The sequence below is a fragment of the Lolium rigidum genome, chromosome 6 (assembly GCF_022539505.1).
Source record: "Lolium rigidum isolate FL_2022 chromosome 6, APGP_CSIRO_Lrig_0.1, whole genome shotgun sequence".
NCBI lineage: Eukaryota > Viridiplantae > Streptophyta > Magnoliopsida > Poales > Poaceae > Lolium > Lolium rigidum.
The window spans coordinates 113,325,095-113,347,185 of NC_061513.1; the positions used below are offsets into that span (position 1 = coordinate 113,325,095).

A 22,091-nucleotide genomic window follows, 5' to 3' on the forward strand; every position below is an offset into this window, starting at 1 on the left:
TATCAATGAATAACAGCAAATTATGATATAAAATAGTGATGCAAATTGGACGTATCACTAGACAGGCCACCGGAAAAAGGCGCATCTGGCCTGCCACGGCTGCAACTCGGTCGGCTCGGCACAGTCGACAAACTCGGTGAACTTGTCTGGCAACTGCTTGACGCCGAGGGGGTCCTCGCCGATGTGAAGGGTGAACTCGAAGTACCCCGCCTCTTGCGAAGACGATGACGGCGCAAGCGACGGTGTGCGGCGGGGTGATGCTGCTCCAACACGGCCACGAAGATCGCGCCCGTGGCCTCGATCGCCTCGCCAACATCCTGGACCAACCATGGATTCTCTCGCGGGTTTGTGGGGAAGGCGCTACGGTGGAGATTCTGCAGCGGCTAGGGTTTGTGTGGAGGAGATGAGGAAGCCTAGAGCACGTACCTCTTTATACGCCGGAGGCAGCCGAGGGATGTGGCACGCCTGGCAACAACATTTATTTCTCATTAGGAGAGGTGGGCGGTGGCCGCTCAGCAGGCGAGGCATCGCCATTAACTTGGTGTAGGCTGCCGAAGCGATGCCTCATCGCTGGTATGGGCGTGCCTGGGAAAATCCATCGACCTAGATCACTGCCAGACGGGACAGTGGGAGAAGCGAGCGGTCACGCAACACGATCGGGCAACATACACCCATACGTATCTGTGGCGCATATTTAGGTCGCAGTTATGTCTCGACTATGCGTCGGACTACGGACCAGGAGATCGCAAACGGACGCGCATTGAACTGTTGGAGATGCACACAGGCAAAGGCGGATTTGGGGCCCAGGCTACACGGGCCACGGCCTGGGGCGTGAAAAAAATTCCTGGCTTACATCTAGGATTCGGCCCGGGGCGCAGCCCAGCTAGGGCTGACTTTCCTCTCCTCACTTCTGGCCCTTTCGAGGCGAGCGACACACGGCACCGTCCACAACCCACACACGCGACGCAACTCCAGGTCTCCAGGTCCAGCGACAGGCGACGGGACAGCGCCGTGATACGTCCATTTTGCATCACTATTTTGTATCATAATTTACTGTTATTCCTTGATATGTTTCATATTTAGAGATGATACTTATGTTATTTCACCTATTTTGCATGTTTCATGATTATTGGAGAATTACTCACTGGAGTCAGGATTCTGCTGGAAAAAGCACCGTCAGGATACAGTATTTCTGAAGATCAACAATTGACGGAAAATATACCGAAGCTCTTATTATTCCAAAAGACGGAGCCAGCCAAAAAGGGAGGCCGAGGAGGGCTGCCATGGCCCCCCATAGGCCGGCGCGGGCTCCACCCTGGCCGCGCCGCCATGTGGGGAGGGGGCCCACGACCCCCCTCGGCCATCTCTCCTTCGCGTACATCATCTCCCGAAAACCCTAAGGCGTGGGGGGACATCGAGAATAGACACAGCCGCCTCTGCGGGGCGGAAAACACCAGAGAGAAAAGAGCTCTCCGGCAGGCTGAAATCCGCCGGGGAAATTCCCTCTCGGAGGGGGAAATCGTCGCCATCGTCACCGTCATCGAGCTGGACTTCATTGGGATCATCAACATCATCATCTCCACCACCGACACCGTCATCTCCACCGCTGCACCTCGTCTCCACTGTAACATCTAGGGTTGAATCTTGATTATTTCATAGGGGAAACTCTCCCGGTGTTGATTACTCCTTGTTATTGATGCTATTGAGTGAAACCATTGAACCAAGGTTTATGTTCAGATTGTTATTCATCATCATATCACCTCTGATCATGTTCCATATGATGTCTTGTGAGTAGTTCGTTTAGTTCTTGAGGACATGGGTGAAGTCTAAATGTTAGTAGTGAACTATGTTGAGTAATATTTAATGGTTTGATATTTAAGTTGTGGTATTATTCTTCTAGTGGTGCCATGTGAACGTCGACTACATGATACTTCACCTTTATGGGCCTAGGGGAATGCATCTTGTATTCGTTTGCCAATTGTGGGGTTGCCGGAGTGACAGCAACCTGAACCCCCGTTGGTATATCGATGCAGTAGGGATAGCAGGATCTCAGAGTTTAAGGCTGTGGTAAGATTTATCTTAATTACTTTCTTGTATTTGCGGATGTTTGCAAGGGGTTTAATCACAAGTATGTATTAGTCCTAGGAAGGGCGGTGCATTATCATAGGTTCACCCACACAACACTTATCAAAACAATGAAGATTAATCAACTATATGAAGCGAAAGCACTAGACTAAATCCCGTGTGTCCTCAAGAACGTTTGGTCATCATAAGTAAACAAATCGGCTTGTCCTTTGTGCTAAAAAGGATTGGGCCACTCGCTGCAATTATTACTCTCGCATTTTACTTACTTGTACTTTATTTATCTGCTATATCAAAACCCCCGAATACTTGTCTCGTGAGCATTTGCAGTGAATCCTTCATCGAAACCGCTTGTCAACACCTTCGCTCCTCGTTGGGTTCGACACTCTTATTTATCGAAAGTACTACGTTACACCCCCTATACTTGTGGGTCATCAAGACTATTTTCTGGCGCCGTTGCCGGGGAGTGAAGCGCTATTGGTAAGTGGAATTGGTAAGGGAAACTTTTACTGTACGTGTTGTTTTTATTTCTGCCTGCTTCTATAATTCATTATGGAGAGATCTTCTCTTGAATTCCTATTTGGAAAGTCTACTACTACTGCAACGGTAGTGGATGAGGCGCCAGGTGAGAAAGAGATTCCATATAAAATACCTATGAAAATTATTGAACGTGTTGTGGATAACCGCTATGAAGGGGATGGAACTGTTCATCCTGGAGATCATTTATTGTTTCTACATGAATTATGCGGGTTATTCAAGTGTGCATGTATTTTAATGGATGAAGTTAGGAAGAAACTATTCTCTATGTCGCTATCTGGTAAAGCGGCGCATTGATATAAATTGCTGAAGAATGGGAATTCTCTCGATTGGAAGGATATTGTGCCTTTATTTTATTCTAAATTCTATCCTCCAAGTGAAATTCATAAAGACCGGAACCGCATATATAATTTCTGGCCTCATGATGGAGAGAGTATTGCCCAAGCATGGGGCAGATTGAAGTCTTTAATGCTCAAATGCCCCATTCATGAGCTTCCTGGTAATATCATCATTGATAATTTCTATGCAAGACTTTCTTTTCAAGATAAAACCTTGTTGGATACTTCTTGTTCTGGATCATTCACACGCAACAAAGAAGAGTTTAAATGGGACCTTCTTGATCGGATTCAGGAGAATACGAAGGATGGGAGAACGACAAAGGTAGAGAGTCAGGTATAAATTATGATTATGAATGCATTGAAACTTTTATGGATACTGATAAATTTCTAAATATGAGTGCTACTTATGGTCTTGATTCTCAAGTTGTTGCAAATTTTTATAAAGCTTTTGCCTCTCATTTTGAATTGCCTAGGAAGAACTTTAATAAATATCATGAACCTTATAAAGATAAAACTGATTCACCTATAGGTAAATGTGTTGAAATTAAAATTGTTGATCATATTCTTCCTGAAGCTTATACTGAAAAAACTCCTTTCCCTGCTAAGATGAAGGAGTATTCTGTTATAACTAGCGTGGTTAATAAAAGTGCAAAGAAACCTATAGAACTCGAGGAGCAAATAAATGTTGAACTTCGCTATTGCAATAGTTAAAGATCTTGTGACTTGAAAATGTAGAAGATGGTCACATCATTTTCTGTGAAGATGCTTCTAATATTGTTTCACATCCTAGTAAGTCTAGGAAAGCTAGTGTACCTATGCTCTCTGTTAGAATTGGTGATCATTGTTATTATGGGTTATGCGATATTGGTGCAAGTATTAGTGCCATTCCTTATGAGCTTTACAAGGAAATCATGCATGAAATTGGTTCTTGTGAACTTGAAGATATTGATGTGGTTATTCGTCTAGCTAATAGAGAAACTATCTCTCCTGTTGGTATTGTTCGAGATGTGGAAGTTCTATGTGGTAAGATTAAATATCCTGCTGACTTTTTGGTACTTGGTTCTGCTGCTAGTAAGACTTGTCCTATCATTTTTGGTAGACCTTTTCTAAATACTTGTGGAGCTATAATAGATTGCAAGAAGGAGAAAATTGTGACTAAATTTCTTGGTGAATCTTATGAGTTTAATTTCTCTAAATTTGCCAAAGTTCCTTATGAAGCTGAATTGCCTAATAATGATTTTAGAGTTGAAGAGTGTGCATCTATTGCTCTTGCTCCTAATAATCCTTTGCAACAACATTTGGAGGATCATGAGAGTGAAGTCTTTAGGGAAGAAAGGAATGAGCTTGATGAAATTTTCCTTCGTCAACCTATTCTTAAACATGACTTACCGGTTGAAGATCTAGGTACAACACCACCACCAAAGGAAGATCCTATTTTTGATTTAAAACCATTGCCTGATAATCTTAAGTATGCTTATATTGATGATAAGAAAATATATCCTGTTATTATTAGTGCTAAGCTTTCAGATTTTGAGGAAGAAAGATTATTGGAAATATTGAAGAAACACCGAGGAGTTATTGGTTACACTCTTGATGACTTGAAAGGGATTTCTCCCTCTATTTGCCAACATGCCATCAACATGGAAGATGATGCAAAGCCTGTTGTTGAACATCAGCGTCGTCTAATTCCTAAGATGAAGGATGTGGTAAGAGATGAGGTATTAAAACTTCTTGAAGCTGGTATTATATATCCTATTGCTGATAGTAGATGGGTTAGTCCTGTGCCTTGTGTTCCTAAGAAAGGAGGAATAACTGTTGTACCTAATGATAATGATGAGCTCATCCCTCAAAGAGTAGTTGTAGGGTATAGAATGTGCATTGATTATCGAAAAGTTAATAAAGTTACTAAGAAGGATCATTACCCTTTACCTTTTATTGACCAAATTCTAGAAAGGTTATCTAAAAATACTCATTTCTGCTTTCTTGATGGTTATTCTGGGTTTTCACAAATTGCTGTCAGAACTAAAGATCAAGAGAAAACCACTTTCACTTGTCCCTACGGAACTTATGCTTATAGGCGTATGCCTTTTGGTTTATGTAATGCTCCTGCTACTTTTCAAAGATGCATGTCTGCTATTTTTCATGGCTTTTTGTGAAAAGATTGTAGAGGTATTCATGGATGATTTTTCTGTCTATGGGAATTCTTTTGATAATTGTTTGCGAAACCTTGATAAAGTTTTGCAGAGATGTGAAGAAACTAACCTTGTTCTTAATTGGGAGAAATGCCACTTTATGGTTAATGAAGGAATTGTATTGGGACATAATTTTTTTAAGAGAGGTATTGAAGTTGATAGAGCTAAAGTTGAAGCAATTGAGAAGATGCCCTATCCTAGGGACGTTAATGTAGTGATTCGTTGCATAGAAAACAAAAAATTTCCTACCGCGAGAACGCAATCCAAGCCAAGATGCAATCTAGAAGATGGGAGCAACGAGGGGATGAATGAGACTAACCCTTGAAGATTTCCAAAGCCTACAAGAGGAGGCTCTCGTTGATGTTGTAGACGATCACTTGCCGCTTTCAAAAGCGCGTAGAAGATCTTGACGGTGCCACAATCGGGCAGCACCTCCGTACTCGGTCACACGTTCGGTGTTGATGAAAACAAGTCCTTCTCCCCGTTCCAGCGGGCAGCGGAAGTAGTAGATCCTCCTCGGAATCCCGGCAGCACGACGGCGTGGTGGCGGTGTCGATGGAGATCTCCGGCGGAGCTTCGCTAAGCGTATGCGGGAGATGTGGTGGAGGAGGGGTGCTAGGGTTTGGGAGAGGGGGCGCCGGCTAGGGCAGCCTTGAGGGGTGCAGCCAACTCATGGCTTGGTGTAGCCGGCCAGCCCCTCCCCTCCCCTCTTTATATAGGTGGAAGCCCCAAGGATTAGGTCAAAGTCTCCGAATAAGACCCCAACATAGACCTTCCATATGACCAAACCTAGGGGGAGTGGGACTCCCCCCTTTCCTTGGTGGGGTGGCCGGCCACCATGGTGGGGAGTCCACTTGGGACTCCTCCTCCCTTAGGCTGGCCGGCCAAGGTGGGTGGAGTCCCTCTGGGACTCCACCTTCCATGCCGATTTCTTCCGGACTCTTCTAGAACCTTCTAGAACCTTCCTGGAAAAATACCGGATCATTTTCAAACCTAGAAAATGACTTCCTATATATGAATCTTATTCTCCGGACCATTCGGAACTCCTCGTGATGTCCTGGATCCCATCCGAGACTCCGAACAAAACTTCGAACTCCATTCCATATTCCATATCTACTTAAACGACATCAAACCTTAAGTGTGTCACCCTACGGTTCGCGAACTATGTAGACATGGTTGAGACTTCTCTTCAACCAATAACCAATAGCGGGATCTGGAGATCCATAATGGCTCCCACATATTCAACGATGACTTAGTGATCGAATGAACCATTCACATACGATACCAATTCCCTTTGTCACGCGATATTTTACTTGTCCGAGGTTTGATCATCGGTATCACTCTATACCTTGTGCAACCTCGTTTCCTGACAAGTACTCTTTACTCGTACCATGGTATGTGGTCTCTTATGAACTTATTCATATGCTTGCAAGACATTAGACGACATTCCACCGAGAGGGCCCAGAGTATATCTATCCAGTCATCGGGATGGACAAATCCCACTTGTTGATCCATATGCCTCAACTCATACTTTCCGGATACTTAATCCCACCTTTATAACCACCCATTTACGCATTGGTGTTTGATGTAATCAAAGTACCTTTCCGGTATAAGTGATTTACATGATCTCATGGTCATAAGGACTAGGTAACTATGTATCGAAAGCTTATAGCAAATAACTTAATGACGTGATCTTATGCTACGCTTAATTGGGTGTGTCCATTACATCATTCATATAATGACATAACCTTGTTATTAATAACATCCAATGTTCATGATCACGAAACCATGATCATCTATTAATCAACAAGCTAGTTATACAAGAGGCTTTACTAGGGACTCTTTGTTGTTCACATAACACACATGTATCATCAATGTTTCGGTTAATACAATTATAGCATGGTATGTAAACATTATCATAAACTCAAAGATATATTATAATAACCATTTTATTATTGCCTCTTGGGCATATCTCCAACAATTAAAGGTATTCGTAGTGTTCTTGGTCATGCTGGTTTTTATCGGAGATTTATTAAAGATTTCTCTAAAATTTCAAAGCCGCTTACTAATCTTCTTCAAAAATATGTACCTTTTGTTTTTTATGATGATTGTAAGGAAGCTTTTGAAACTCAAAGCCTTAACAACTGCTCCTGTAGTTGAACCTCCTGATTGGAATTTACCTTTTGAAATTATGTGTGATGCTAGTGATTTTGCTGTTGGTGCTGTTCTTGGACAGCGAGTAGATAAAAAATTGAATGTTATTCATTATGCCGAGTAAAACTCTTGATGTCTGCTCAAAGAAATTATGCTACAACCGAAAAAGAATTATTAGCTGTAGTTTTTGCTTGTGATAAGTTTAGACCTTATATTGTTGATTCAAAAGTTACAATTCATACTGATCATGCTGCAATTAGGTACCTTATGGAAAATAAAGATGTTAAGCCAAGGCTTATTAGATGGGTGCTTCTTTTACAAGAATTTGATTTACATATTGTAGATAGGAAAGGTGCCGATAATCCTGTTGCTGATAATTTGTCTAGATTGGAAAATATTGCTTACGATCCTGTTCCTGTTAATGATAGTTTTCCAAATGAAAAATTGGCTGTAATAAAGGTGAGCTCGCGAGATAGTCCTTGGTATGCTGATTATGCTAACTTTATTGTCTCCAAGTACTTGCCTCCAACCTTTTCAGCTCAGCAAAGGAGGAAATTCTTTTATGACTTGAGGCATTATTTTTGGGATGACCCACACTTATATAAAGGAGTGGATGGTGTTATGCGAAGATGTGTCCCCGAATATGAACAACAAGAGATCTTGAGTAAGTGTCATGGTAGTGTTTATGGAGGACATCACGCCGGAGATAGAACCGCACAAAAGGTTCTACAGTCAGGTTTTTATTGGTCAACTCTCTTTAAATATGCAAGAAAGTTTATTTTATCTTGTGATGAATGTCAAAGGGTTGGTAATATCTCTAGACGCAATGAAATGCCTATGAATTATACTCTTGCTATTGAACCATTTGATTGTTGGGGATTTGACTTCATGGGTCCTTTCCCTTCTTCAGAAGGTAACACTCATATACTTGTTGCTGTTGATTATGTTACTAAATGGGTGGAAGCCATACCCACGAAAAGTTTTGATGGTGAGACCTCTTTAAGAATGCTTTTAGATGTTATTTTTCCTAGGTTTGGAGTACCTAGATATCTTATGACCGATGGAGGTTCTCATTTTATTCATGGTGGTTTTAGAAAAACTCTTGCTAAATATGGTATTAATCATAGAATTGCTTCCGCTTATCATCCTCAAACTAGTGGGCAAGTATAATTATCAAATAGAGAAATTAAATCTATCTTGGAAAAGACCGTTAATAAATCTAGAAAAAATTGGGCTAGTATGTTGAAGGAAGCACTATGGGCTTATAGAACTGCTTACAAAAATCCTATGGGTATGTCTCCTTATAAAATGGTTTATGGAAAAGCTTGCCATTTACCTTTAGAACTAGAGCACAAAGCTTATTGGGCTGTAAGAGAACTTAATAAAGATCCTAAACTTGTCGGTAAGAAAAGGTTACTACAATTGAGTTCTTTAGATGAATGGAGAAGTGAAGCTTATGAAAATGCTAAACTTTTTAAGGAGAAAGTTAATAAATGGCATGATAGAAGAATTATTAAAAGAGAATTTAATGTTGGAGATAAAGTCCTATTGTATCGGTCTCGTCTCAGATTTTTTGCAGGGAAATTACTCTCAAAATGGGAAGGACCATATGTCATTGTGGAGGTGTATCGTTCGGGGGCAATAAAAATTGGTTCTCTGAAAGGTGATGCCACACAAGTGGTGAATGGACAAAGACTTAAGCATTATATTTCTGGAGATTCTTATAATGAAGATATTGATGTTATTCAAGTGGTGACTCCGGAAGCTTTCATCAGAGATCAAATTGATAGTTCTGCAGAGTTCGACTTCGAATAGGTAACGATTCCGGTAATAAAAAGTCCGCGTTTAACTTTCCGAACAATGTTTCTGCTACTTTTAGAAAATATGAAAAATTACGAGATCGAATCGGAGCAGAGGAGACGCACGAGGGCGTGTCCCCATAGGCCGGCACGGGCCCCACCCTGGCCGCGCCGCCCTATGAGGACAGCACCTCGGAGTCCCTTTTCCACACGGGTTCGACCTGGTACTTTCCTTTTGTCGTGAATTTTTTTTCAATATAATCCCCCGGATCCCCCGAGGTCCGTATATCGTTTTCTCGTCGTGTTTTGTTTCGAGCTGTTTTCTGCCAGATATTGTTTTCAGATCTAGAGCCACCATGTCTTCGTCGGGAACTCCGAAGGACAACTTCTTTGAGAACGTCGTCAACCCGTATATGAACGAGTTGAAGATGCATCCCAAGGAATTGCTGCTCGTAGATGGAGAGTTGCAGATTGAAGATGTCCGGGGCCCTAAAGGAGAAGGAAGCTTGGAGGACAGGATGGAGAAGCTAGAACAAGAGGTCTTCACCTACAAGAAGAGGCTGAACGTGAAGTGGACATCTTCCACAAGATTGTGTCCGAACTTATTGATGGACACAAGAAGGAGACTGCAAAGCTGTGGGACGATATCCTCTCGCTTCACAATACTACCAACAAACTCCAAGCGCAACTTTATGATGTTCAGAATCAAAACTGTGAGTATGAAAACAGGTTTAAACACATAAGCTATGCTGCCAGTTTCAGGATTCCTGAGACCAAGATGTCGTTTGTTGATGGAGAGCCTCTTCCTTGGAAGTCTGATGACGGGAATAATTCACCACCACCACCGAAGAGTAATTCATCATTGGTATTGGCACCCCCTTGGTTTGTTCCAAGCTTGGGGGGAGTGCCGCGGTATCACATCATCACTATCTTTTACCTTTTTACTAGCAAGTAGTGTCATATCATGAGTAGGGAAGTTATCATATAAGATGGTTTGCAGTGTGGAAGTATCTCTCTTTTAGTTGGTTATCTATGTATCCCTTGGTGTGAGTTATCGTTATGAAATATTAATGAGAAGTTTTATCATTTACTTTTTGCACACCTTATTTTAGTTTGCAATTTCTGTTATATGATTGATCTTGTTATTAGTATTGAAATCACTTTGGGAGCATCAAGTAAATCTAATTGGTTTTGGAAAAGTTAGCATTGGTCAATAGCAACAATACTTTGAGGTTTAAGTAGAAAAGAGGAAAATACATGTAGATATATTATTTCATTATCTTTCTTTCTTGTTAGCTAAGGAGTTTAGTGTTCTGAAGTTACAATTGTTTGTGCTTACAAGAAAGATGCATGATTGTTTCTATCACATGTATATTTGTTTGTCTCCCTCAACTCTTGTGCTTGCTAACCAACCTTGCTAGCCAAAGACCTGTACTGAGAGGGAACGCTTCTCGTGCATCCAAAACCTTAAACCAAACCTATGCCATGTGTGTCCACCATAACTACCTACTATGTGGTATTTTGTGCCACTCCAAGTAAATATTTCATGTGCTACCTTTAAACAATTCAAAAAATTATTACTCCTTATTTGTGCCAATGTTTTATAGCTCATGAGGAAGTATGTGGTGTTTCATCTTTCAATCTTGTTGGGCAACTTTCACCAATGGACTAGTGGCACATCCGCTTATCCAATAATTTTGCAAAAAGAGCTGGCAACGGGGTTTCCAGTCCCAATTAATTAACTTTCATTAATAAATCTCTTCACATGTTTTGCCCTGATTCATCAGTAAGCAACTTAATTTGCAAATAGACACTCCTCCATGGTATGTGAAATGTTGGAAGGCACCCGAGGATTCGGTTAGCCATGGCTTGTGAAAGCAAGGGTTGGGAGGAGTGTCATACCTAAATAAAACTAAAGTACATGTGTAAACAAAAGAGAAGAGGGATGATCTACCTTGCTGGTAGAGATAACATCCTTCATGGGAGCCGCTCTTTGAAAGTCTGTTTGACAAGGGGGTTAGAGTGCCCACTACCATTCGTTGACAACAACAAACACTTCTCAAAACTTTACTTTTATGCTCTCTATATGATTTCAAAACTTGAAAAGCTCTAGCACATGATTTAATCCCTGTTTCCCTCTGTGAAATTCCTATCTTTTACTTTCATGTTGAGTCAGTAAACCTATTTCCCCTCTATATCAAGCAAGCAATTGAGTTGTTGTGATCCAACCATTTATATTGTGATCTATTTAATCATGTCTTTTATTCTTCCTTGTTTAGTACAAATTTTATCTGAATGAATATGACTTTGAAGGTTATCAATGATTATGAGGAGATTGTTTTGATTGAGCATGTAAGATCTGCCATATAAGCTCTAATATAAAGGCTTTACTCGAAAGATAAGTACAATCTGTTAGTTATTCCCTGACCAAGAACGAAGTTTTCCATCACCAATTATGATTTCCTATGCACCTTTATTTGTGATTTCCCTTTACTTGTCTCAAGTCGAGTTATATGAGGAAGTTTTTCACTAGAATGTCTTGTGTGAATTAATGTGATGCTTCTTGTCCGTATTTCATTTATCGACTCTTCACTCCATAAACATGTGGTCTTGTTTACCGAGTTCAGTTTCGCTTGGGACAAGCGAGGTCTAAGCTTGGGGGGAGTTGATACGTCCATTTTGCATCACTATTTTGTATCATAATTTACTGTTATTCCTTTATATGTTTCATATTTAGAGATGATACTTATGTTATTTCACCTATTTTGCATGTTTCATGATTATTGGAGAATTACTCACCGGAGTCAGGATTCTACTGGAAAAAGCACCGTCAGGATACAGTATTTCTGAAGATCAACAATTGACGGAAAATATACCGAAGCTCTTATTATTCCAAAAGACGGAGCCAGCCAAAAAGGGAGGCCGAGGAGGGCTGCCATGGCCCCCCATAGGCCGGCGCGGGCTCCACCCTGGCCGCGCCGCCATGTGGGGAGGGGGCCCACGACCCCCCTCGGCCATCTCTCCTTCGTGTACATCACCTCTCGAAAACCCTAAGACGTGGGGGGACATCGAGAATAGACACAGCCGCCTCTGCGGGGCGAAAAACACCAGAGAGAAAAGAGCTCTCCGGCAGGCTGAAATCCGCCGGGGAAATTCCCTCCCGGAGGGGGAAATCGTCGCCATCGTCACCGTCATCGAGCTAGACTTCATTGGGATCATCAACATCATCATCTCCACCACCTACACCGTCATCTCCACCGCTGCACCTCGTCTCCGCTGTAACATCTAGGGTTGAATCTTGATTATTTCATAGGGGAAACTCTCCCGGTGTTGATTACTCCTTGTTATTGATGCTATTGAGTGAAACCATTGAACCAAGTGACGAGGGATCACCTCGGCAATGCCTACGTATAGTAGACTTGGGTTTTGGGAGAGAGCGACGATGGAGATTCCGGGGACGAGATTGGGCACACGATATACCCAGCTTCGGGTCCCCTCGGTGGAGGATCCCTACGTGCTGCCAGCAATCCAGTATATGACCATAGATGTGTTTACAGGGTGCCGCCGTAGCGGAGCTATGTTGTCTATCTCTTCTGTCTATCTGTTGTCCTCCTCTCTATCGGGTGCCCTGGCTAGCTTTATATATGCAACTAGCCTAGGGTTTTACAAGAGTCCTAGTCAACTACTTCTTCGGGTTGCCTTGTTGGGCCTTCTCCATATTGGGCCGAGCCAAACCAGGTATACTAATAATGGGTACCCGAAGGGTATACCCATGTCACCAAGGTTTATGTTCAGATTGTTATTCATCATCATATCACCTCTGATCATGTTCCATATGATGTCTTGTGAGTAGTTCGTTTAGTTCTTGAGGACATGGGTGAAGTCTAAATGTTAGTAGTGAACTATGTTGAGTAATATTTAATGGTTTGATATTTAAGTTGTGGTGTTATTCTTCTAGTGGTGTCATGTGAACGTCGACTACATGATACTTCACCTTTATGGGCCTAGGGGAATGCATCTTGTATTCGTTTGCCAATTGTGGGGTTGCCGGAGTGACAACAACCCGAACCCCCGTTGGTATATCGATGCAGGAGGGATAGTAGGATCTCAGAGTTTAAGGCCGTGGTTAGATTTATCTTAATTACTTTCTTGTATTTGCGGATGCTTGCAAGGGGTTTAATCACAAGTATGTATTAGTCCTAGGAAGGGCGGTGCATTAGCATAGGTTCACCCACACAACACTTATCAAAACAATGAAGATTAATCAACTATATGAAGCGAAAGCACTAGACTAAATCCCGTGTGTCCTCAAGAACGTTTGGTCATCATAAGTAAACAAATTGGCTTGTCCTTTGTGCTAAAAAGGATTGGGTCACTCGCTGCAATTATTACTCTCGCATTTTACTTACTTGTACTTTATTTATCTGCTATATCAAAACCCCCTGAATACTTGTCTGTGAGCATTTACAGTGAATCCTTCATCGAAACTTCTTGTCAACACCTTCTGCTCCTCGTTGGGTTCGACACTCTTATTTATCGAAAGTACTACGATACACCCCCTATACTTGTGGGTCATCACGCCGCCGCCTCCACCCTCCAGGACGCCGCGGCCGCCGCTGCCTGACCTGCCTCCTTCGGGCTCCAGCCTCCGCCGCTCCGCGGATCCGCGCCCGCCGCCCACCTCTCCAGACTCCAGAATCCCGCCTCCCAGCCGGAAGCCTCGCGTCGCTGGCTCGCCGCCCCAGCTAGGTTTCCCCATTTTCCCCTTGTTTGCTCTGCCCTAAATTCGTCCTACTGTTAGAATGTCTAGATTTCTCCGTTAGTTAGGTTGCTCAGTGCTCTGTCCCCTTAGCTGTGTGCTTGTGTTAGTTAAATTGGCTACAAATTATTTTTTACAGGAGGACAAGATGAACAAAAGAAACAGAATTGATAGCTTTTTCCAATGGCAAACCACAGAATTGGGCACTTCAACTCAAACTAGTGTTAATAATCCCCGTGTTACAGCTGCACTTCGGCCTGGTGATATTGAATCGGATCCTGGTTTGAGAAAACCAATTGAGCAATTGGATCCAGATGTTAGAGATCTTGCTAGAAGGGAGTATATTAGTAGGGGTTCATGCCAACCAACTAATCATACATATGAACGAAAATGGGTAGGAAGTGGCTACATAAGCTTTCATGACTATTGGTACGATGATCACCGTAGCTGGTTGGAGTATAGTGTTCATAAAGAGGCTGCCTTTTGCTTTTTCTATTTTCTATTAAAGCAACCAAGAGCTAAAAACTATGGTATTGAAGCATTTACCAAGAATGGGTTTAAAACATGGAAGGATGGCCCTAGTGTTCTTATTCGCCATGTTGGTAAACATGACAGTGCTCATAATAAGGCTAGATAACATTATTTGGCTTTCAAAAATCAGAGGCAAAATATTCAACATGTGATTGTTCGGGGTAGTAATAGTGAATAAGAAAAATACAAAGCTCGTCTCTTGATTGTGTTGGGTGTTGTCAAGTTCTTTCTTCTACAAGGCCTTTCTTTTCGTGGTCATGATGAGTCTAGTACATCGAAGATTAAGGGTAACTTTAAGGAGCTTCTGGAATGGTACACAAAGAAAGATCCAACAGCAGAAAAATTGATTGGGGAAGCCGGGGACAACCATAAGCTGACTTCACATGGGATACAATTGGACTTGTGCAAGGCTTGTGAAGAAGAGACCACCAAAGCCATTATTCAGGATATTATATTACATGGGATACTAAGGATGATCGTACTTGGTGTAGTGACGATGGATCGTGTGCCACTAAACAACTATGAGGGATGTTGTATTAAGTGAGAGTTCATTAGTAATTAGATTAAAACTTGAACTAATTATCATGAGCATAGTCTAAATAGTATTTTGAATTAGAATTATAGAATTGGCATACGTTATCTACCATGCGCTAGTCTTGTAATTGAGATAGAAACACTGTTAAGTCTGACAAGTAACTTTACGGACTGGTACCGTATTGTTAAAGAATCAAGAAATGATTAAGTCCTACTGCAAACTTTTGGTAAACTTCACATTGCTGATTCAAAAAGCAATGGTTTCAGTTAGTACCTAAAATCATCTTGTCTCCGTAAAACTTGAAGTTCAAATCCGTTTGAAAAGTAAGGAGTTGGAAATTTTATTTTCAAAAATAAGTGAGGTATGAGATATATGTGATATCTAAGACCTTATTGCAAGATGATAGAATATAATCTAGTGAGACTGCATAAACTCATAAATTTTATGGGAATGTATGAAGGTTGAAGACGCTAGGCGTCCCGATCCTCCAACTAGTTGGGCACTAACGATATTCGCATATCCATGAAGTGATCATCCTTAGTATGCACCGTTGCTAAGACTCGTCGTTTCGAAGCATCACGTGATGATCGGGTGTTATAGATTCCACGTGTGCATACAACGGGTGCAAGCGGTATCGTATGTTAATGGTTCAATTGATCACTAAGTTATCGCTGAATGTGTGGGACCCATTATGGATCTCCAGGTACCGCTATTGGTTATTGGTCGGAGAGGAGTCTCGATCATGTCCGCACCAAGCCCTCAAGGCCCAGCCGGCCAGCCCCCTAGGGATAAGATCAAATCCAGGAGGATAAGATCAAATCCGTAAAATCGAGGGAGAAATTTTGGGAAGGGAAGCAAACTTGGAAGGGGATGATTTCTGATCCCCCCTTTCCTTCCGTACGCTGGTGGGGCCCAAGGGGCTGCCTTGGCCGCCCCTCCATCTATAAATAGAGGAGAGGGGCAGCCGACCCCTTGCCCCTTCACACCAAAGTCTGGCTGCTCCCTCTCTTCCTCCATCATAATTCTGCTCCGGTTTGGCGAATCCCTGCAGTTTTTCTCCTCCACCACTACCACCACGCTGTTGTGCTGCTGGGATTCCGAGGAGAGCTACCACTGTAAAAATTTTCTTTCATGCAACGAACCCATCAGGACGTTGCTTCCAACTCCTGTACTCTCAACTTGAGTATACGTACAATAACAAATACAATTACAGTTGGGTATAACATACGAGTACAATTATATACAACATACGGGTACAGTTACATGTATCATACGAGTACAGTCGCGCACACGAACGAGTATAAGTATAATTGTGTATACGACATATGTACAGTCGCGCACACAAATAAGTATAGTAAGTGCAGTCGTGTACGTACACGAACGAGTACACGTACAGTCGACCACATAAGATAGATACAGTCGCGCACACGAACGAGTATATGTACAGTCGCACGGACTAGTAAATGGAAAAATGCACCAAATACATTCAAGACAGAAGTACTTATCAGTTCATGCACGAGTACAGTTAGATACATAACACGAGTACAATCATAGTAGTATAGGAAATGAAAAAAAATCTCGAAATCTATCAACATGAGATCTAGGTTTGAAGATCTCGATGAGAGTGTCTCAAAAATAAAAACGGTTCGTAATTTGGACGTACGGTTTGCAAGATATTTCATTAAAAAAAAACGAATCTAGAAAAAAAAAGAGGAAGAAGCAAACACAACCTAACCTTCCCTTGTCTTTTCTCTCCTCTCTCATCCCATCTTGCTTTCCCCCTTACGGCACATGGCGAGTAGAGACTATTTTTCAGGGATTTTCTGATACCACAACGTGCTACTTGTCGCGTGCGGAACGAGTTATCTTCCCGAATATCGACTTTTTTTTTTATATATTTCGCAAATATGTACGTTAGTCTATTATGCCCCCACTGTAACTAATTTTTAGGTTTCATTTTACAAAATTTGCGGGTCAACTGTTTTCTTCAGATCTATCAACTGGCTGCGGTGAGGTGGGTGCGAAGTGGAGCTCCCGCCCAAAAGAAAATGTCAAATTCCTCGAGTCGATTCTAGCCTTCCGGCATGGATTCCCAGCACCGCTCTCCGGAATACAGCTCCCTCCTCCTCGCTGGCCCTCGAGCCGGCCCTCTCAAGCAAGCCCACGCGCGCCTCCTCGTCACCGGCCACGCCCACTCCCTCCCCCTCATCACCAAGCTGGCCACGCTCGCCGTCGCAGCCGGCGCCGCTCCATACGCGCACCTCGTCGCCACCTCCCACCCCGCACCCGATGCATTCCTCTTCTCATCCCTCACGCGCGCGGCCGCGCGCGGCCGCCTCCCCCGCGCCGCCCTCGCGTTCTACCGCCGCCTCCTCTCCGCCGCACTCCCCTTCTCCAGCTTCACCTTCACCGCTGCCGCCAAGGCCTGTGCCGACCTGTCCGCCCTCCGAACCGGCAAGGTCATCCACGCGCACTCCCTCCTCCTCGGATTTGGATCCGATCGTTTCGTCCTGACGTCGCTGGTCGTGCTCTACTCCAAATGCGGCCAGCTAGCTGTTGCACGCAGCCTGTTCGATGCAATTCGTGATAGAAGCGTGGTCGCCTGGAACGCGATGATTTCTGGGTACGAGCAGAATGGGCTCGCCGAGCGGGGGATCGAGGTGTACAAGGAGATGCAGGTGGCCGAGGCGGTGCCGGATTCCATGACATTTGTAGCCACGCTCTCTGCCTGTGCACAGGCTGGTGCACTGGACTTGGGACGCGAAGTGGAGAGACGTATTGTTTCTGAAAGAATGGACATGAGCGTGTTTCTGGGCTCAGCTCTCGTGAACATGTATGCCAGGTGCGGTGCTGTGGACAAGGCTCGCAAGTGGTTCGACATGCTCGAGGAGCGGAACGTGGTTACATGGACTTCCATGATCGCAGGGTACGGAATGCACGGCCATGGCCATGAGGCGATCAAGCTGTTCCGTTTGATGAGACGCGAGGGGCCGCTGCCCAATCATGTCACCTTTATTGCTGTTCTATCTGCATGCGCACACGCCGGGTTAGTTATGGAGGGCCGGGATGCTTTTGCTTGCATGAGGAGGGTCTATGGACTGGTCCCTCGTGTCGAGCACTATTGCTCTATGGTTGATATGTTTGGAAGGGCCGGACTTCTTGACGAAGCAATGCAATTTGTACATGATTATATCCCTGGAGAGCCAGGACCTGAAGTTTGGACAGCAATACTTGGGGCATGCAAGATGCACAAGAATTTCAATCTGGGGGTGGAAGTGGCTGAGCGATTGATTGCTCTCGAGCCTGAGAATCCATCCTACCATGTTCTGCTTTCTAACATATATGCTCTGTCCGGTAAAATGCACCATGTCGAGAAGGTGAGGAATACCATGATCAAGAGAAGATTGAAGAAGCAGATAGGATTCAGCTTGATTGAGCTCGGAGGTTCATCCCATTTATTTCGAATGGGCGAAAAGTCTCATCGGCAAACTAGAGAGATTTACCAGTACTTGGAAGAACTGATCCATAGGATTACTGCTGCTGGCTACATGCCCGAAACTGAGTCAGTGCTGCATGAGCTAGAAGAGGAGGAGAGGGAGGGTGCACTTAGATATCACAGTGAAAAACTGGCAGCAGCATATGGGCTCATGATGAGTTCTGGGAGCACCACTCCCATCAGAGTAATAAAAAACCTGCGGATATGCGGGGATTGCCATCTCGCTATCAAATTTATGTCAGCTGTGGAGAACCGAGAGATCGTTGTCAGGGATAAGCACCGCTTTCACCATTTTAAAGATGGCAAGTGTTCATGTCTGGAATATTGGTGACAAGCTCTCATCTGCTGTTAGGTACACTTTCCTGGTACTAATAGCTATTAACAAAAGAGTTTCTTGGGATCGAACAACTACATTCACATCAACTGGAGTCTTCCAAATAATTCCAGTTGAAGTTGTACTGTCGGAATATAAGCCCCCCTGCTGTTTGGTTAAATGTTCAGGAACAGCAAACTTTAGTTACTTTCAGTGTACAAAAAAATTAAGTGATCTCCTCTTACAGTTTGTTTGTGCAAAACTCAGCATCACAGTTTCTACAGCCAGTTTAATCTGAGCATCTGTCAAAGCAATACACGGTTGAACAACTCAAAAAGCTTACTTGGAAGAGCTAGGAAGACGACAAAGCTTGTGTTCTGTTTTCTTGGTGAAGGCATTGTTGAGCCATCTGCAAATCAGACATATGGCCAATACTGAAAATCTGACATCCATCAAGACTTTTGCTTCTGGGATACTAGTCCCCAAAAACTACATCTGGCCTGTCAGGGTCGATAATTATCTGAAACCTTATATTTCAGTCGATGATGATGCTCATAAGGCAGGCTAGAAAGTTATGGTACTGACTTTGCCGATGACTTTGCGCTCAGCTACAACTACAGCTACGATCCGCTAGCAGAATATCTTGGCTTCATCGACAACGGTGCCTTCTGTGTTGACGGTGGCTTGACTGATTTCCCTATCACTTCTCAAGTGGCCATTGATGATTCCACCTTTTATATTTCTTCACTATGCCGTAAATGTTCCTTCGAGAAACTCACACACCCAAGCAGGCCACTTGGTCAGGATGATCTTTCATCTAGTATTTACTCTGTTCTAATCAAGAAACAATCCACTTTCTACAATGATGTATCTGAACGAGTTGTAATGTATTGTTTGGATCATGGCTTCTCTGGTCTTGACTATTGAGTTGTTTTATGTTTTGTTGCTGCAGGCTGCTTTAGTAACCTGAAGAGCACCAAGACAGATCATGGTACGCCTGCTTCCTTTATCTATCGATTATTAACTCATCAATCTAGTACTTTTATTGAACTCCAGCCTTCACATTTGCATTGCAGGGGTACCTCTACTTATCTCCCACAATGGTGCTAGTGGTGACTACCCAGACTGCACTGACCTAGCTTATCAAAATGCAGTTACTGATGGTGCAGATGTCATTGACTGTGCTCTTCAAGTGACAAAAGATGGGAGTTCCATTGACCTAAAGGATGTTTCTACTGTTGTAACTTCACAATTTGCTTCTCTAGCGGTTGTCATAGAAGATATTAAGCCTATGGCTGAAGTCTATACACTCAACCTCACTTGGGAGGATATTGCAAACAACCTGAAGTGTAAGTCCACCTGAGCTCCTTTGAGGTAAACCTGATATTTGTATTCCTGTGCTGATAAGAAACAGTTTATTAGACATTAAGTCATATATGTAACTATGTATGATTATACCATGCCATTTCATTGTTGTACAAATCAATCATCTGGCAAACAATTCATGGTCCATCTATTAAGTTCCTTCCGTTGGTCAATCACATACTTGCATGACTGACATTTCCATATTCACGGCTATGATATCCAACCCATGGAGTTCGTTCAGCCTATCAAGAAGGAATGCAGGAAACTTCATGAGATTATCAGACTTTGCTTTTGCAAAAGGAAAGGTTTTTGTCAGGAATCATGATTACCGTCGAGGCGTAAGCATTTAAATGTATGTGAAGGGGAAGCATGTAGTGCAAACCCATATTTGAGTCATAGTGTGCCAACTCACCTTATTGACTAGGCTTTGATGTACTAGTCCCGTCTCCTGTATTTCTTGTTGAGTTGAGTAGAAAAAAGATGAGATCATTAATGCAATAAAAACACATTTATTCTGGAGTTGTAAGTCCTTACTTCAGTCTTGATTTACTCCCCTTTTGGATTTTCGCAGCGTGCTTCATTCATGGCAGAGAAACTTGGGTTTGGTGTGGTTGATGCAGTGACTAAAGCTCTTGATGATTCTTGTTACAGCAAACAGACCACCCAGAAAGTCATGATTCAGTCAATAAACAGCTCAATTCTAGTGAAGTTCAAGCAGGAAGCCAAGTAACCTTGTCTACATGATCGACGAATATGTCAAAGATGCGCCTTCCTCCATTGCAGATATCAAGCAGTTACCTGATGCTGTTTCTGTTAGCAACATGTCCATATACCCATCGACCAGCAATTTTATGATAAACCAGACCAACCATCTTGTGAAGACCCTGCAGTCTGCTGGCCTTCCAGTTTATGTTCATCTGCTCATGAACGAGTTCCCTTCTCAACCTTGGGACTTCTTCTCAGATGCAACGGCGCAGATTAATGCCTTTGTGCAGAAAGGGGAGATGGAGGAGGGGTGGATCACTGATTTCCCTGGGACAACTCACAGATATAAATGTAAGTTCTTGGTAACATTTTCATGCAGTACACTGGATCCTCTCTTGAATGTATTATTTGCTCACACTGCATCTTGGATTTTATTTGTGCAGTGGATTCTTGCATGAACCTGAGAAACAACACGGTGGCCTCCTTCGGACCATCTATAAAGCTGTGCAGCCACCAGCAATGGCTCCAATGCGGGACTTGACAAAGCCTGACGGTGGTAGAGCCACCCCTACCTCCTGTGAGCAACACCACAGATCCAGCGCCCTCGCACACAACCTTCAGAATAGGCACTGATGTGTCAATCCTTGCCACGCTGCTAATCTTGTGCGCTTATCTGCTGATCTGAGGATACTCTTGCACCTGCGACATATGGGTATTAGAGCTTCCAGAGTCGGCGCCACACTACCAACAATATTCTTTTTGCTATGTAGCGATTCATTTTCTTGCTTGGCTGTATTTCGGGGGATTGACAATTTGGGTAGTGGATGTTCAACTTGATGACAGCCTGATGGTGGCACTTATATGGGCTGGTCCCTAGTTAAAAACGTTCTGTTAAATATGTGTAGTGTGCTGTTCCGGCTGCTTTCCTCTGTGCCTGCTTTTGGATTCAGACTATTACATTCCACTGATTTCATTGAGCTCCCAGAAATCAGAGGTATCATCATGCATTCATCTGTTCTGTAATCTTTTTTTTTTTGGGAAACTTTCTGTTCTGTAACCTGTACACATGCGTTCCATCTGAAATACTAGCTGGAAATTTATTATGACTCAATTCGATTCCAGGTTCTGAACTGTGGTCCCGAGTTTCATTATCATCCACATCTACTATGTGAGAGATGAGAATACCACCCCGGGCAGCCGTTCGATGTTCACCCGGCGGCTGCTGAACGGTGTCAATGTCTCTATGCCAATCAGTTGCTTGTGTGGCCACGAACTGAATCAGAAG

The 22,091-nt window shown here is 43.1% G+C and overlaps 1 protein-coding gene and 1 pseudogene across 2 annotated transcripts; both read left to right on the top strand.

Annotated features, from left to right (window-relative positions):
• Nucleotides 1–17,011: 17,011 nt before the first annotated feature.
• LOC124665826 (pentatricopeptide repeat-containing protein At2g33760-like) lies at nucleotides 17,012–20,055 on the top strand. Of its 2 annotated transcripts, XM_047203194.1 has the most exons (3): nucleotides 17,012–19,535; nucleotides 19,689–19,727; nucleotides 19,813–20,055. In XM_047203194.1, the coding sequence occupies exon 1, from the start codon at nucleotides 17,012–17,014 to the stop codon at nucleotides 18,752–18,754; it is 1,743 nt and encodes a 580-aa protein (XP_047059150.1). In that variant the 3' UTR covers nucleotides 18,755–19,535; nucleotides 19,689–19,727; nucleotides 19,813–20,055. The 2 variants fall into 2 exon arrangements, with proteins under 2 accessions (XP_047059150.1, XP_047059149.1); XM_047203193.1 differs by having other exon boundaries at nucleotides 17,012–19,727.
• On the top strand, nucleotides 20,032–21,633 carry LOC124665827 (annotated as a pseudogene).
• Nucleotides 21,634–22,091: the final 458 nt, after the last annotated feature.

What these genes read in the sequence shown, in the direction of transcription:
- LOC124665826 (XM_047203193.1), top strand. Translation starts at nt 17,012, where the DNA reads ATGGATTCCCAGCACCGCTCTCCGGAATACAGCTCCCTCCTCCTCGCT.